This window comes from Ictidomys tridecemlineatus, chromosome 12 (assembly GCF_052094955.1).
Source record: "Ictidomys tridecemlineatus isolate mIctTri1 chromosome 12, mIctTri1.hap1, whole genome shotgun sequence".
Classification (NCBI taxonomy): Eukaryota; Metazoa; Chordata; class Mammalia; order Rodentia; family Sciuridae; genus Ictidomys; species Ictidomys tridecemlineatus.
The window spans coordinates 46,337,393-46,354,434 of record NC_135488.1 but is presented as its reverse complement, the minus strand read 5'-3'; the positions used below and the strand labels follow the sequence as shown (position 1 = coordinate 46,354,434).

The window sequence follows — 17,042 nt, the reverse complement described above, 5'->3', positions numbered from 1 at the left end:
AGGACACGAGTGATAGAATGTGGATAGCTTCTAGAAGCTGGAAATTGCTCTTATCTCACAAGTCAACAAAGATATGGTGATCTCACTCCTACCACTTCTTCCAGCTCCCTGATTATCCAAGGAAATGGATCAAACCCAGCCTCCAGAAAGGAACGTAGTTTCTGTAGACATCATGATTTTGGTTAGCTGAGATCTATATCAGACTTCCTGGTTGTTTAAATATTAAGTTTGTGGTAGTTTGTTACGGCAGTGATGGGGAGCAAATGAACCTTTGTATAGAATTTTTATCACCTATATCAGGTATTCCCCTCAATCAATTTTAACCTTACCTTAGAATATCTGTTAATTAGGAAGGCCCACAGTATTCAAGTTCAGCAGAGAAATTCCATTTTGTAGGACTAGATGATGTGAAAGCACAGTCATAATACATTAAAGCTAACAATTGACAATTTCAAAAAATGGAATCTGGATCATATAAGACTCTACATCAGTTTAATAGCATAAGAATATAATACTTATAGCAGATATGCCTCAGGACTAGTTTTATCATCTTTAAAGATATTCATTAACTTAATTGGGATTTGCAATTTTTGCTGAGCATAAGTTCTTATATCTAAAATACTATTTTATCTTACTAATATGTTAATAAAGGTAAAACAATCTTAAAGCTTATGGATAGTCTTAATAGAATAAGAAAAAGATACATAGTATCAAATTAATGAACTAGTGAATTGAATAATTATAGGCAACTTAAGCAAGTATTCATATCATTCATATTTTCTGATTTTAAAATAATGAAACTCTTTTTTAAAAAACTTTTTTTCTTTGGTATGAGAATAAGAGGATTAAAGTACAAACTACTTTGTCTTATATTTATTCTAAGAATACTAATGTAACTCAAAAGTAGTTTTGAAGAATAATCTCTTTAGAAATTTACCTTTAGATCCTTCTGACACATTTGGTTATGTATTTTATCACAGTTGTGACTTCAGTACTTAAAAACAAAAAAAGCCATTGGGGATTAAATGTTGTACTTTAGATAGATGATTAGACCAGGTATACCTTACAAAACTTATTTTCTTATGTGATTCAAAAGTAGATGAGTGGGATGTTTCCAAAGAAATTGAGAATGAAATATTGTAGTAACATGAAGTATAATCTGCCAAGATTAGATGTGTTACAACTAATGGTTATAAAATTGTGGTCCTAGGACTATGCATCAAGATGGTAAACTAGGAAATCCAAACCCTTGTTATCCCCTGGAAACAACAAATTAACTATAATATGTAGACCAGAACATGTTTGTGAGAACTCTCCAGAGACAAATTGAAGTGCTATACCAGACAGGTCAGTGAATAGCTGAAAAGGGAATCCATCAAAAGGAATAGGAAAAATGTGGAATTTTGCATGTCCGTGTCCCTCCCCATATATACTACATTGCAACCAGGAGGAAACTCCCATATCCTAGATCCTACTTTAGAGTGGAAATAAAAGAATGGACTGTGTAGTCAATGTTTGGGCTTGTCTCAGGGCTGTTCACAGCACTGGTTTTTGTCTTGACTCAAAGTGCTGAAGAAAATGGTGGCATAGTTTGGAAACTGCACAAAACAGGTGAACGCTATACCATGTTAGAGCTTCAGAGATCTGTATTTCTGCACAAAGAAGTCAGGGATTATGGGCTTCTGAGAAGAAACAAGAAAGGCTGTTTGAAGAATTCAAGACAATGTAAAGTACATGGGCCTAGAGAAGACGTATCTCCCAGAAAAGGTTTGCGAGATCTTAAAGCCTCTAGCTAGGCTGGTGGTGAGGGTCTTCCCTTCATGAAGCTAGTTGTACAGACTTGGAAAGGTGGTGGTTTTTCACATGCTCAAATTGGGCGTGGGGTGTGGGGGATGAGAATCACAAAGCATTCTTGTTTCACACAGAAACAAAGATATTAGTTCAGTCAAATGAACAAAACAAGTTCCAGATACTGACCTTAAGGAAATGTTGATCTCTGAAGCTTCTGACAATTTTAAAACTGTCTTAAAAATACTCAGTGGATTAAAAGAGAACACAGACAAAGCAAAATTGGGAAAATGATACATGAACAAAGTGAGTATCAGCAAAAGATGGAAATAATAAGAAAGGATCACTTCAATCGGCTTTTTCACCAGTGTGATCCAAAGACCTGACAAGCGATTTTAGAAGAGGAAAATTTTATTGGCAATCAAAAGTTTTCAGAGGTCTCTGTTCATAGATAGCTGACTCCATTGTTCTGGGCCTGAAGTAGAGCAGAACATCATGGTGGAAGGATGTAAAGTAGAAAAACTGCCCAGAACATAGCAATCAGGAAGCAGAGAAAGCTCCACTCACCAAGGGAAAAAAATACATATCCTAAAGGCACCCCAATGACCTACTCCTTCTCCAGCCATACCCTAAGTGTCTACAGTCACCACCCGTTTAATCTGCACAAGTGGATTAATGTTTTTATCAGATTAATGCTCTTAAAAACCTAATCATTTAACCTCTAAATTTATATTGCCTCACACATGGATTTTTGGGGGGATATCTCATATCTAAACCATAACTGGAATACAGTGTCTGATCTGAAAAATTCAGTATCAGACTTGATCAGACAAAAGAAAAGAAAGCATCAGCAAACTTGGAAGACAGGTCATTTGTATGTAATCAGTCAAGAACAGCGAAAGAAAAAAACTGAAGAAAAGTAATGAGAACAAAGGGCTCATGGAATACCACCATGTGGACTAATGTGTACCTTATGGAAGTCTCAAAAACAAGAAGAGAGGAGGAGAAGGGGTAGAGAGCTTAGTTGTGGAATTAATGACTGAGGAGTGCTTTTTCTGAGGAAAGAAGTAGACATCTAAATCGAAGAAGCTGAAGACACTCCAACTAAGAAATCCAAAGAGACCTACATTAAGGCACAATATAATCTAATTTTCAAGTCAAAGACAAAAAGATCTTGAAAGTCAAGACACAATTGCAAGAGAAAAGTAACTTATCACACACAAAGGAATCTGTATAAAAATTTTATTGGAAAAAGCCCTTGTAAGCCAGAAGACATTAGAATTGCACATTCCAAGTGCAAAGGTAAAAAATAGAAATAAAGGAGAAATTAAGTCTTTCTTGGATAAACAAAAACATTAGAGCTGTCCTACAAGAAGTTCTCAAGGGAATCTTTCAAGTTGAAATAAAAGTACACTAGATACAAATATGAAGCCATATGAAAATACAAAATTCTCTGGTGAAGGTAAATACATGGACAAATACAGTAAGTAGCTTATTGTAATTTGGGTGTAAACATGTATTCTGAAAACCATAGAATAATGTTAAAAGAAATTTAAGAGCTCTAAATAATGAACAGACATCCTTGCTCATGATCTGGAAGACAATATTCTTAAGATGCCAGTACTCCCCAAAGTAACCTACAGTGTCAGTATATTTGTCAAAATCCCAGCTAGAGCTGGGGATATAGATCAGTTGGTAGAGTGTTTGCCTTACATGCACAGGGCTCTGGGTTCAATCCCCAGCACCCTGCCTTCTCAAAAAAAAAAAAAAAAAAAATCCCAGCTAGCTTCTTTGCAAAAATTGAAAGGTCGGTCTTGAAATTCATCTAAATGCTATTGACCCAGAATTCTACATTAAGCTTAGAAAAGAAGTATACTTACTTCCTATTTTTAAAATTAATTGCAATGCTATAGTAGTGAATAAAGTAGTACTGACATAAGGTTGGACATACTGATTAATGGGATAGAATCAAATCCAGTAATGAATCTTCATGTTTACAATGAATTTATTTTTATCACAGTACTAAAAGAGTTCAGTGGGAAAGGATAGATTTTCAAATTATGATGCTGAGAAAGCTGGGTAACAGCATACAAAGAATGTTACACTCCTGCCTTAAGCCATATATATAAAATCTTACTAAAATGCATCAAAAGCCCAGATGTGTTAAGAGATTGAAGAATAAAACTTGGAAGAAAACATATAGGTAAATCTTTGTGACCTTGGATTTGGCACTGTTATTTGTTTGGTTTTTAGTACCAGGGATTGAACCCAGGGGCACTTAACCACTGAGCCACATCCTCAGCCCTATTTTATGTATTTTATTTAGAGACAAGGTCTCAGTTGCTTAGCACCCTGCTGTTTTGAACTCTCTATCCTGCCTTGACCTCCTGACCACTGGGTTTATAGGCATGTGCCACCATGCTCAGCTAGGCAGTGTTTTCTTAAATATGATACAAAAAGCATAAGCAACTAAAGAAAAAAAAATAACAGAATAATTGGACCTTTGAAAATAAGAATCTTCTATTCTGCAAAAGATATCAAAATGCAAAAAGACAACCTGTTGAATATAAAAAATATTTACAAATTTCATATTGAATAAGGGACTTCCATTCTGAGTATTTAAAAAAAACTTAACCAAGTAAAAATACTCAATATGCTCAATGAATTTGAATAGACATTTATCTGCAAGAGATATATAAATGGCCAGTAAGCACATGAAATAGTGCTTATCGTCATTAGTCATTAGGGAAATGTGAATGGAAACTATGATATACTACTTCATAATCACCAAGATGGTGTATATAAAAAAGTCAGGTGATTATACATTTGAAGAAATTGAAACTCTTACACAGTGCTGATAGGATTGTAAAATGCTATAGCTACTTTGAGAAATAGTTTGGCTGCTTCTTCAAATGTATTGTTGGGTTACCCTATAACTCAGCAATTCTACTGGGTATGTGGTCAAGAAAAATGAAGGCATATATACACACAAAAATATGTACATGGTTGTTCATAGAAACGTGACAGCCAACAAGTAGCCAACAAGTAGAACTAGCCCAAATGTCAACCAACTAATAAGTTGATAGATAAAATATTATATCTATTATAGTGGAATATTACTTGATATTAAAAAGGAATGAAATTTTATGCATGTTAAAACATGAATTTTGAAAACATTATAAGTGAAACAGTTCATTCACAAAAGACCACATGGTATGATTCAATGTGTATGAAAAATCAAGAAAAATTGGGCTGGGGTTGTGGCTCAGCAATAATGCACTCTCCTAGCATGTGCGAGGCCCTGGGTTCGATCCTCAGCACCACATGATAAATAAATAAAGGTATTGTTTCCAACTACAACTAAAATATATATTTTTAAGAAAAATCTATAGACAATAAGTAGATTAGTGGTTGATTGGGAGAGTTGGGGTAAAGTGTTGGGGTGGTGCTAATGGTAAGATTTTTTTGGAAGCATAAAGAAGTGTTCTAAAACTGGTTGTGGTGATGGGTTGCACAACTTTATTAATATTCTAAAAATCACTGGATTGCACAGTTTAAAAGTTCAGTTGTGGGTGAACTAGGTACTGAACCCCCAAGTCCATTTACTCACCTGGTAAAGGGGTGAATCAAGAACAAGTTGTTGGAATGAGGAAAAAGATTTATTCATTAAGCCAATAAAACTGAGAAGATGGTAAACTAATACCCCAAAAGACCATCTTTTTTTTTTTTTTTGCTACTGGGGTTTGAATGTAGGGTTGCTTAAACACTGAGCCACATCCGCAGCCCTGTTTTGTATTTTATTTACAGACAGGGTCTCACTGAGTTGCCTAGCACCTCGCTTTTGCTGAAGCTGGCTTTTGAATTTGCAGTCCTCCTGCCTCAGCCTCCCAAGTTGCTGGGATTACAGGCCTGACCCCCAAAGACCATCTGTTTTGCAGTGGGTAACAGGGACTGAATTTAGGAACACTCGACCACTGAGCCACATCCCTAGCCCATTTTTGTATTTTATTTAGAGACAGGGTCTCACTGAGTTGCTTAGCACCTCACAGTTGCTAAGGCTAGCTTTGAACTTGCAATCCTCCTATCATAGCCTCCAGAACTGCTGGGCCCCAAATACCATCTTTACCCAAGTTTAAAAATCCGTTTATCTTTAGACAAGGTGAAAAGAGGGGTTGATCTGGTTAAGAATGGATTGATGACCGGGGTCTTCTAGGCACCAGTTTAGTGGTCTGGAATTGGATATTGCAAAACCTGGTAGTTGACCATCTGTTAATCATGATGCCCCTGTAAAACTTAAAAATATCGTAGTTACTCTTTTCTTGGTGCCTTTAGCGTTGAAATGGGAAGAGAGACATTAGGGAATTTTATGGTAAATCAACCTTTTACTGCCAGTTCTGAACAAGCATTTCTTAAACTACTAATGTGTCTAAATGTAGAGAAATAATCTGACCCAAAAATTAAGGTAGCAAAGGATACAGACAAAAATATAAAGGCAAAGATGCCATAACTTTCACCCTGTTTGGTCACCCTTTGTATACTTCCTAGGCCCAAGTGAACAACTATACTGTTGACAAAAGCAGCCTTCAAGTCCTTGAAAGGCAATGTAGGCAACCATCATCATCATAGCCCACATGTCAGAGGCACTATCTACAGCAAAGCTAGTGAAAGACTAATGATATATTTATCAGCTATGTGATTTGAACTTCAAAAGCAAGTAACTAAAAGTAAGTGAGGCTTGGAGAGTTTATTTAGATTTTCCCTCACTTACAAACTGTCTCAAAAAATCCACTACCACAACAAAAACAATACAATCAGGCCTACAGGGTACTCTTGGTCTTCGTGACTCCTAAATCTCTATATTTTGGACACTTTACCATGTCCTATCTCCCCCTTCTCATGTTTTATGTTCTTATGTTGAAAAGTCTAGATTTGTTCAATGTCTTACATTCTTAATTTTTCTAAATGCTTCCTTGTGAAGTTATGTAACTTGGTACCTGGCAGGAATACTTTATAGTCAGTCATATATTAAAATGAGGTGGGAGAGTTTAACACATAAAATCTTACTGAGATTGTGATCTTAACAGAGTATGTGGTTATCAAATTGCATTCATCCATAAAAGTACTATTTGGACATTTTTCAAATTATAAAATATATGTAATTTTTTTCTTTTTTTGTTTGAGGTTTTATTGTTTCAATGATAGGAAATGATACCTTAACATTAGTAGGAAGCCAGTGAAGAACTTTCAGGCAGAAAATAGAATCAGGTTTATTCTTTCAAAAGATTGTGCTGGCTGTTATGTGGAGATAGGATGAGAGTCGATCAAGTGTCTGTGATGGGAGAATAATTAAGAAACTCTTAAGTAATTAAGGTGAAATAAGGTAGCAATTTGGATTGGGATAGTGGGTATAGAATTAGAACTGGATTATTTTGAAAGAAGGAAATAAAATTGATGGTACTGGCTACTGGATTCCGTGTAAGAATTGAGGTGTCAAAGTTGGCTTTTGCAAGTGTATGGATGTTGGTAGAAGTAACTCAGAGTAGGAACTATTAGGGGAAAAAAATCTCAATATGTAGGGGAATCTGACAAGTTTCTTTTGGATATGTTGAGTTTGAGATGGCTTTGAAAAGTCAAAATGGATTGTGTCTAGTAGCTATTGACATGAGAGACCAGAACTCTTAGAGAATCATCAGTTTATAGTGGCTAATATTGAATCTTGAGTAACTCCAATATTTTAATATCAGGAAAATGAGAATAAATAAGCAAGAGAGACTAGTAAATAGTAGCCAGAGAAGGAGAAGGGAAGCTAGGAGAAATTGATGTCTAGAATCTGAAGAGGAAGAGTATTTCAGAAGAAGGGAGTACCAGATCTTGCTTTGGAAGGTCAAATTGTAAGAGTAAAAGAAATTGAAGTTAAAGTGTAAACGACAAGGCATTGTAAAGTTTCCAAGCTGCAAGGCCTGAGTTAAAAAGTGAAGGACCAGGTATTGTTAAATTCCTCTGTTAGGACAATACCTGAACTGCCCAGTAAATATTCCTCCTGATCCTCTGGCTGTCTAATAACTAAGGGCTCTGAGTAGCCTGGCACGTAGGTATCCAGGCCCCAAAAACAATCAGTTTAAATGTGTACCCCGTTTAGAAGTGACCAATCACCCCTGCCGAGCCTGTTCCCGCCAATGAATGTACTAATCATGTCTAAGAGTTGTTGTTCAGTTTTCCCGCGCCTCATGATGATTTGTTCTGATGTATGCAAAGCCCCCCCGCCCTCCCCCAAAAGTGTACTTAAGCATTGTTCAACCCCTGCTCTGGGCTCTGGGCTGCTCTCTTTTCTTGAGTGGGCACGGAGCCCCAGCATGCTGGTTCAATAAATCCCCTTCTGCCAATTGCATGAGTGGTCTCTTGGTGGTCTCTTTCTCCGACGCTTCGCCGGACCCTTACAAAATATATGCTTTTAACTGTTTATTTTCATAGCTTATTAGTCATGTCTGTGATTGTATATGTGAGTTTGTATCCTGGCTTAGCTTTTCTTAATTTATCATTAACATTGTTCCTGTTGGCTCATTGTTTTGTATTCTTTTATAATATTCTCAGTCAGATGCAGCCACATGAGAAAGCAGAAGGCTCAGGGGAAGAAAAAACAACAGAGTTTATATACTCACAGGTCTTAGAGTCAGGAGGACTGCAGGCTGTGTAGAGCCACATGAGAAAGATAACAGAGTGGTCAAAAGGCAGAAGAGAGAAATAAGGGGAAAGCATTAGGCCAGAGTTTTTTTGAGGTGCTGCAGGAAAGGAAAGACTAGGCAGGGTGAATAGTTTAGGACTGGCTAGCTAGACTAATTTTATTAAGACATGAATCAAATGGAGGAGGTTTGACTCTGGATTGATGAGCTCAAAGGCACCTTCAAGTATGCCTTGTGTTGTCTAAGAATTGGCTGGCTCAGGGAGGGGCAGTCTTTCCAGCTAGAAAGTTTTAGATGCCCTTCAATAGATGAATGGATAAAGAAACTGGTATGTATAGACAATGGACTATTACTCAGCATTAAAAGAGAATTAAATTATGGCATTTGCAGGTAAATGGATAGAGTTGGTTGCTAAGCAAAGCAAGCCAATCCCAAAAACCCAGAGGCCAAATGTTCTCTCTGAGGGGGGTGGGGGCAGGAAAGATGGTAGAAGGAGATTGATATCATTACCTTAGGTACATGTATGATTGCACATATGGTGTGATACTGCATCATGTACAACCAGAGAAATGAAAAGTAATGCTGCAGTTGTGTACAATGAATCAAAATGCATTCTGTTGTCATATACCTAATTAAAATTAATTAATTAATAAAAAAGACAAATAACACATGATCAAAAATATAAGGAATTTTACAAAATCTACAATGAAGTTGAATTCATAGAAACAAGGAATAGAATAGTGTCGATTTCAGGGGCTAGGACTTGGGGGAAATGGGAAGATGTTGGTCAGATTTTATTGGTACAAAATCTCAATAATGTAGTATGAATAAATTCCCAAGATCTAATGTACAGCATGGTGACTATAGTTAATAATAACATTTTATATTTGAAATTACCACAAAAAAGGTAATTATATGAAGTGATAGTTATTAGCATTTCACAATATGTATATAAACCATCATATTGTATATTTTAAATATATACATTTTGTAAATTATGCCCCAATAAACTGGAAAAAAGACAAAAATATCAAAACATCATAATACTATGTAGAAAATATGCATAAGTACAGTAACAGTACATTCATAATCTTTAGTCCACTGGATGTAAAGTTGATTTAAAATTTCCCTATTACCAATAACTTATTTTTAGGCTTATGTTGTTATAAATAAATATGTATCTTTGTACATGTGGTTTTGCAAGGGTATATTTTCAGTGATTTTTTTAGGCTAATTAATATTCCAGAAGCAGTGTCATTTTATCAGAGTGTTAAGATATATCTTTATGGTCTTTGAAGTCATTTAACAAAATGACATACTTTTGAAGCAAACATCATCAACATCTTTTAAAATTTTTAAATTATTTTTACAAGTTGGCATATTAATTATGAAAATATAGATGTGTAAAAAAGAAAGTAAATATTACTCAAGATATTAAAATCCAACCTTTAATATTTTTAAAAAATATTCTTTCATGTATCTTTTTCACTATAAATTTAAATAGACATGTTTTATATAGATTGGATTCTTTATTATGCTTTTGCTATAGAATATTCTGTGATAATAAATAAATTTAGGTTATCATTTTTAAAAGTTATATGTGTATTTTACCATTTAAGCATCAAAGATTATGTATATTAAGGTTAATCTCCTTAAATCCCTTGATGTGCTATTGCTGTATGAGAGCAAATATACATACATAAATTTGGGGGATGGATATTGGGGATTGAACCCAGGAGCACTTTAGCACTGAGCTACATCCCCTCTGTTTTTTATTCTGAGTCAGGATATCATTAAGTTTACTTTCAGCCTTATTAAATTGCTGAGGCTGCCCTGAACTTGTAATTCTCTTGCCTCAGCCTCCCAGGTCATTGGGATTCAGGCATGTGCCGCCATACCCAGTACATACTTACAATTTCAAGTGCAAATTGCCAAATTCTGTTGTATGTGGAATTTGAACTTTTTTGTTAAAAATTATTATTATTTTTTATTTTAGTTAATGTTTGGAAGATTTTGGAGGTTAATTCTAGACATCTAAAACTGCTGCACCTTTATATTTTCTATCATTTTATATTTAGCTTTTGCCTGTGATGACAGAGCAGCTACAGTGGATGCCATTTGTGAATGCCAAATTTCATGAGCCTTTTGTAAAATTTATATATTGGTCTCTACGACAGCTAGATGGTGGAACACAGGTAAATAACTAATAGGAACCTATTTTCACAGAATACTTCAATTAGTATTAATTCTCGATTTTTGTTTATATATGTGTGTATTATATATATATATTTGTGTGTATGTATATATGTATATATTTTGGCATATTTTCTTTATTTGAGAATAATCTTCTGAATTTATAAAATGTCTTGCAGAGATTTTGATAAGAATTGTATTAAACGTATATATCAAGTTGAGAATTGACATTTTTATTGTGTTGTATGTTCTAATTTATGAACACAAATTGCCTCTTTACTTATAGAGAATTTGATTTCTTTCATTGGCATTGTAGTTTTCTGCATAGAATGCCTCTGTCAGTTTTCAGCTGAATATTTAATTTTTATGTGATTTTGATTAGTATTCTCTTTTTAATTTTGATGTCCATATGTGTGTTGATAGCATGTAGAAATATAATTGATTTTTCTGTTTGTGTCCTGTTTCTTTGACATTAGTAGTTCTAGTAGTTTCTTATAGAGACTCCTTCGGATTTTCTATAGAAATAGTCATGTTATCTCAAATATAAACAAAGTATCTTTTGTTTTGTTTTCCCTTTTAATTTTTATTTCCCTTTTAATTTTTAATTATGCCTTTAGTTTCCTTTTCATAGTTTATTGCATTAGCTAGAATTTCTGGCACTATATTGATGGTACATTGTGGTGAGAGCGATATCTTTGCCTTGTTGTCCACCTTAGGGGGAACCTTTAATCTATGCCATTAAGTATATATTAACATAGAATTTTTATAGATGCTTTTTATCAATTTGAGTTAATTCCCCTCGATTCCTATTTTCAGAGGTTTTATTATGAATGGGTTTATTATTGGATTTTTTCAAATTAATTTTTTGTTTTAATTGATAAGGTCATATAATGTATATTACATAGACTTTTAAGCATTGAATCAGCTGTGCATCCCTGACATAAAGCTCATTTGGTTTTGGTGTTGAATTCAGCAATAAACAAGAATTATGTTTGCTATTATTTTGTTAAGGATTTTTTACGTTTACATTCATGAGGTATATTGGTCTTGGTTTTCTTTGTTTTGAGCTTTGGTTTTGTATCAGGGTAATGTTGGGTTTATAAAAATGGGAATTGTCTCTTTATATTTTCTGGAAGAAATTTTGTAGAGTTAGTGTTAATTCTTTAAATATTGGATAGACTTCTGCATGTAAACTATGTGGACCTCACTATTTCTTTTTGGAGAGGTTTTATTTAATTTTTTTTTTTTTTTAATTTTTAGTTGTTTTATGGACATGTGGTGCTAAGGATCAAACCAGTGCCTCACACATGCTAGGTATGTGCTCTACAACAGAGCTACAACCCCAGCTTCTGAGGAGGTTTTAAATTTTGAATTTATTTTTCTTATAGTTATAGGACTATTGTAATCATATTGGTGACTTGTAGTAGTTTGTGTTTTTTGTTATGTTTTGTTTTGTTTTTGGTACCAGGGATTGGACTCAAGGGCACTTGACCACTGAGCCACATCCCCAACTCTATTTTGTATTTTATTTAGAGACAGGGTCTCACTGAGTTGCTTAGCACCTCGTTATTACTGAGGCTGACTTTGAACTTGGGATCCTCCTGCCTCAGCCTCTGAAGCTGCTGGGATTAAGGCATGTGCCACTGTGCCTGTCTAGTTTGTGCTTTTTGAGGAACTGAACCATTTTGTCTTCTTGTCAAATTTATTTGTGTAGGGTTTAATCACAATATTATCTTTATGAAATCTTAAGTGTTTATAGTGATAGCCCTACTTTATCCCAGATATAGGAATTTGGCTTTTTTTTTCTTTTTTTCTCCCCTAGAAGTTTGTCTTTTTCATTGTTCTTTCAAGGATTATCTTTTTGTTTTGTTGATTTTTCTGTGGTTTTGTCCATATATATTTAGGATTGTTATGTATTTCCCCCCTCACCCCCCACCAGGGGCACTTAACCACTGGGCCACATCCTCAGCCCTATTTTGTATTTTATTTAGAGACAAGGTCTCACTGAGTTACTTTACACCTTGCTTTTGCTGAGGCTGATTTTGAACTCGAGATCTCCTGCCTCAACCTCCTGAGCTGCTGGGATTACAGGCATGCGCCACCATGCCTGGCTTTGTTATGTCTTCTTGATGGAGTGATCCTTTTATTTTTTATTAAGTCCTTTTTTCTTTGCTTATGGTCATTTTCTTTGCTTATGAAATCACTTTAACTGATATGCCACTTCTGCTTTCCTTTAGATTCATGTTCTCATGGTATATCTTTTTCCATTCTTTTCCTTTGACCTGCTTATATTTGAATTGAGTTTTTGTAAGTAGCATGACTCGATTTGCTTGTAAATGTTTTGTCATCTCTGTTTTATTTGTTCAGTTTTAACTATTCTTCATTTTAGGGCTCAAACCGTCATCTTAGTTCATTTTTAATTTTTTTTTTGTAGTTGTAGATGGACAGCAGGCCTTTATTTTATTTGTTTTATTTATTTAAAAAAATGTTAATGTATCAATGGACCTTTATTTTTATTTATTTGTATGCAGTGCTGAGAATCAAACCCAGTGCTTCACACATGCTAGGCAAGTGCTCTGCCACTGAGCCACAACCCCAGCCCCTTGTTTTTATTTATTTATTTATTTATTTTATGTGGTGCTAAGTAAGGATCAAATCCAGTGCTTGGGTGCAAAGCAAGCACCTGACACTAAGCTACAGCCCCAGCCCTGTCACTTTATTTCTTGTTTGTTGGTTTCATCTGTTTCTCATTTCTTTGGTTTTTTTTTTTCCTGCTGTATTGTGGATTACTTGAATAGTTTTTAGAATTCCATTTTCATTTATCTATAAAATCTTTGGGGTACATCTCTTTGTGTAGCTTTTTTAGTGGTTCTTGGTATTATATTATATATGAATCACTTACTAGTCTGATACATCATTTTACCAGTTTGAGTAAAATAGATACATATTACATCTCTTTTCATCCCTTAACCTCCCTCATTTATAATATAATCATGCTAAATATTTCTTCTGTAGCCAGGCATGGTGGTGCATGCCTGTAGTCCCAGCAACTCGGGAGGCTGAGGTAGGAGGATCACAAGTTCAAGCCCAGCCTGCAACTTAGCAAGCCCCTAAGCAACTCAGTGAGACCCTGTCTCCAATAAAAAATATTTTTTAAAAGGCTGGGGATGTGGCTCAGTGGTTAAGTGCCCCTGGGTTCAATCCCAGTACTAAAACAATTAAAAATAATAATAATTAGAACCGTATGGAATGTTATTATTTTTTGGTTCACCTATCAGTTTATGAACTCGAAGAAGGGAATAAAAGTCCATTGTATATTTTTCTTTTTGTGTTCTTTTCTTTTTCTTGATGTTCTTTTATCCTTTCCTTTCTGTTTAAGAGAACCTCTTTATTTATTAGAATAGATCTGCTGATGACAGATTCTCCTATTTTTCTTCATTTGACATCTTGATTTTCCTTTCATTTCTGAAGGATACTTTCACTGGAAATTGGATTTTGCGATGAGTTGGTTTTTTTTTTCCTTTTTAACGTTTGGCTTTTTAGACATGTGCCAGTTTCTTCTCACCTCCATGGTTTCTGATAAGAAATCTATTGTCATTTGAGTTGTTTTCCCCATTCATGTAAAATGCCATTTCCCTTTCTCCTCTTTTCTTTTTCTTTTTCCTTCTCTCTCTCTCTCTCTCTCTCTCTCTCTCTCTCTCTCTCTCTCTCTCTCTCTCTCTCTCTCTCTCTTTCTTTTTTTCTTTTTTTGGTAGTTTTTGTGGTTTTGACTATGATAGGTCTTGGTGTTGATCTCTTTGGATTTACCCTGTTTGGAATTTGCTTAGCTTTTTTATTTCTATATAGAGTGTATATTTTTGCCATGTCTTGGATGTTTTAGCCATTATTTCTCAAGAGTTTTGTTTGGTTGGGTTTTTTTGGTGGTGCTGGGGATTAAATCCAGGGCCTTGTGCATGCGAGGCAAGTACTGCCTACTGAACTGTATCCCCAGCTTGATCTTGTTTTTACATGTTTTAGAAAAATACACATACTTAGTTACTTTTAAGTTGATTGTAGTCGAATTCCAGTCTTGAATATTTTCAATTGTTTCTTTTATTCATTTATTTATTTTACCTGGGTACCAGGGATTGAACTCAGGGGCACTAGACCATTGAGCCACATCCACAGATCTATTTTGTATTTTATTTAGAGACAGGGTCTCACTGAGTTGCTTTAGTGCCTCACTTTTGCTGAGGCTGGCTTTGAACTTGTGATCCTCCTGCCTCAGTCTCCTGAGCCACTGGATTAAAGGAAAATGCCACCACGCCCAGCTCATTTTTTCAAATAACAAATTCATTTACTTTCAGTTCATTAGTTTGATTGCAGTATTTAAAATAGATGTTTTCTGAGCATGAACAAATACACTAAGATTGTACTAATTTTTAACAGCATTCAACTATGACATCAACATTGAGAAGATTGGGTGAAGATATATTTAAAGGAGTAGTAATTAAAGGAATTCAGGATAATTCTTTAGAACATTCTGTGGAAAATAAACCAAAAACAGCTGCTTTCTTTAAGAACTCCAATTTACCATTGAGATTTTTGTCAACCTTAATTGTTCTCAAAACAGTCACTCAAGGTAAGCTTTCAAGCATGCTTACAGAGTAATTTTTAGTAAACAGGAGAGATAACCATATAATAAAGTAATTGTTTTATAATCAAATATGTTCTAAATTTTCAGAATGAGATTTTGGGTTATTTTATAATGGTGGCACATTATTTAAAAATTAACTTTTATTTGCTGAATTTGAGAAAATCAAGTCTTTGTTGGATTGTTGCCTCCTCGCAGAAGTCTTGGTTGATTCTCTTAGGTCATGTTCTATTAGCACCCTTTGCTTACAACTCTTGTTACATTTGCCACATAAATTGGAATAAACTAAATTGTTAGTTTATTATTTTCTGCTAGACCACCAAGTTGACAAACTATAGCTCATAGAGCATGTTGGGTCCACCATCTGTTTTGTAAGTAAATTTTCTCTCACAGCCGTGCTTGTTTGTAATGTCTTGTCTCTGACTCTCTTTGCCCTTCAAACAGCAGAGCTGAATAGTTGGCAACATAGACTGTGTAGCTTCTGAAGTTTATGAAATTATTACCTGGCCCTGTATCCCAAATGCTTATCACAACTGCACTAGTTTGTAAGCTTGCTGAGGATGAAGACTTGTTTATCCCACTGTACCTAGCAGTAATATATAAGAATGAAATAAATGGTATATAAAGAAATAAATCAATTAAAAATAATGTTTCATGCACAAGGCCTGGACTCAATCCTCAGCATTGCGAAGGAAAGAAGAAATGAAGAGAGGAGTGGGAGGGGGAAGAAGAGAGAGAAAGAAAAAAAATGCTTCAACCAAAATTGACCATAATTTTTCCCTTCCATACTGGGTATTGAATCAGGGATGTTCTACCACTGAACCACATCCCCTCCCCTTTTTATTTATTATTTTGAGACAGTGTCTGACAGAATTGCCAACCTGGCCGCAAACTTGTGATCTTCCTGCCTCAGCCTCCTCAGTTGCTGGGATTATAGGTGTGCAGCTTAATTATATATAATGTCAACTTAATTGATATATTTTAAATTATTACCTGTAACCAGTTGTCATTCTAGATCATTAAATATGAGAACTTTTGTGAGTGAGTCATGCCAGTGTAGTCAAGCAATAAATATATCAGTTTTATATCTATTGTGTTTGTGAAATTACATGACTCACAATGGTGGTTTCTTTAAATGGGTAGTGACAATAATTTGACTTCTCTCTCTGAAGTATGTTCTGTATGGTATGAAATAGTTACAGAACTAATGGAAATGGTATAGAACTTCTTCTAATGCTAGAGAACTAATGAAAAAACAAAAAGTTATAATTCTACCTTCTTAGTTATGGTTCTCAAAATTATAATAGGCTGGTAAGTGTTTGAAAGGTCATTTATGAGCCAGACATGGTGGCGCATGCCTGTTAATCCCAATGACTCAGGAGGCTGAGGCAAGGGGATCACAAATTTGAGCCTCAGCAACTGAACAAGACTCTCAGCAACTTAGCAAAACCTGTCTCAAAATTTAAAAGGTCATTGGGGTACAGCTCAGTGGTAAAGTGCCCCTGGGTTCAATCTCTAGTATCAAAAAAAATAAAAGAAAGGCACAATCAGCCCAAAGTAAAGTTTACTGCAGTCCTATCTCAAGAACTTATGTGTTTACACACATGTATGGATGAATAAAGTTTTATCAGACCATAGCCACATATTCATCAGACCCAATAAGGTTGATATCAGAAATTCAGTGCCACATTAGTATAAGGAAATATTTTAACCATTTAATTAAGAAAAAATTCAAAATCATATATCAA

The 17,042-nt window shown here is 34.8% G+C and overlaps 1 protein-coding gene across 4 annotated transcripts in view; it reads left to right on the top strand.

Moving 5' to 3' along the window:
* Ccdc138 (coiled-coil domain containing 138) overlaps nucleotides 1-17,042 on the top strand; it is a 61,141-nt gene that overhangs the window by 27,627 nt on the left and 16,472 nt on the right. For all 4 annotated transcript variants that reach the window (XM_078028845.1, XM_040270881.2, XM_078028844.1 and 1 more), the window contains 2 exons: nucleotides 10,547-10,663; nucleotides 15,090-15,282. In XM_078028845.1, coding sequence (XP_077884971.1) covers nucleotides 10,547-10,663; nucleotides 15,090-15,282 — 310 coding nt within the window. The remainder of the gene's footprint in view (nucleotides 1-10,546; nucleotides 10,664-15,089; nucleotides 15,283-17,042) is intronic.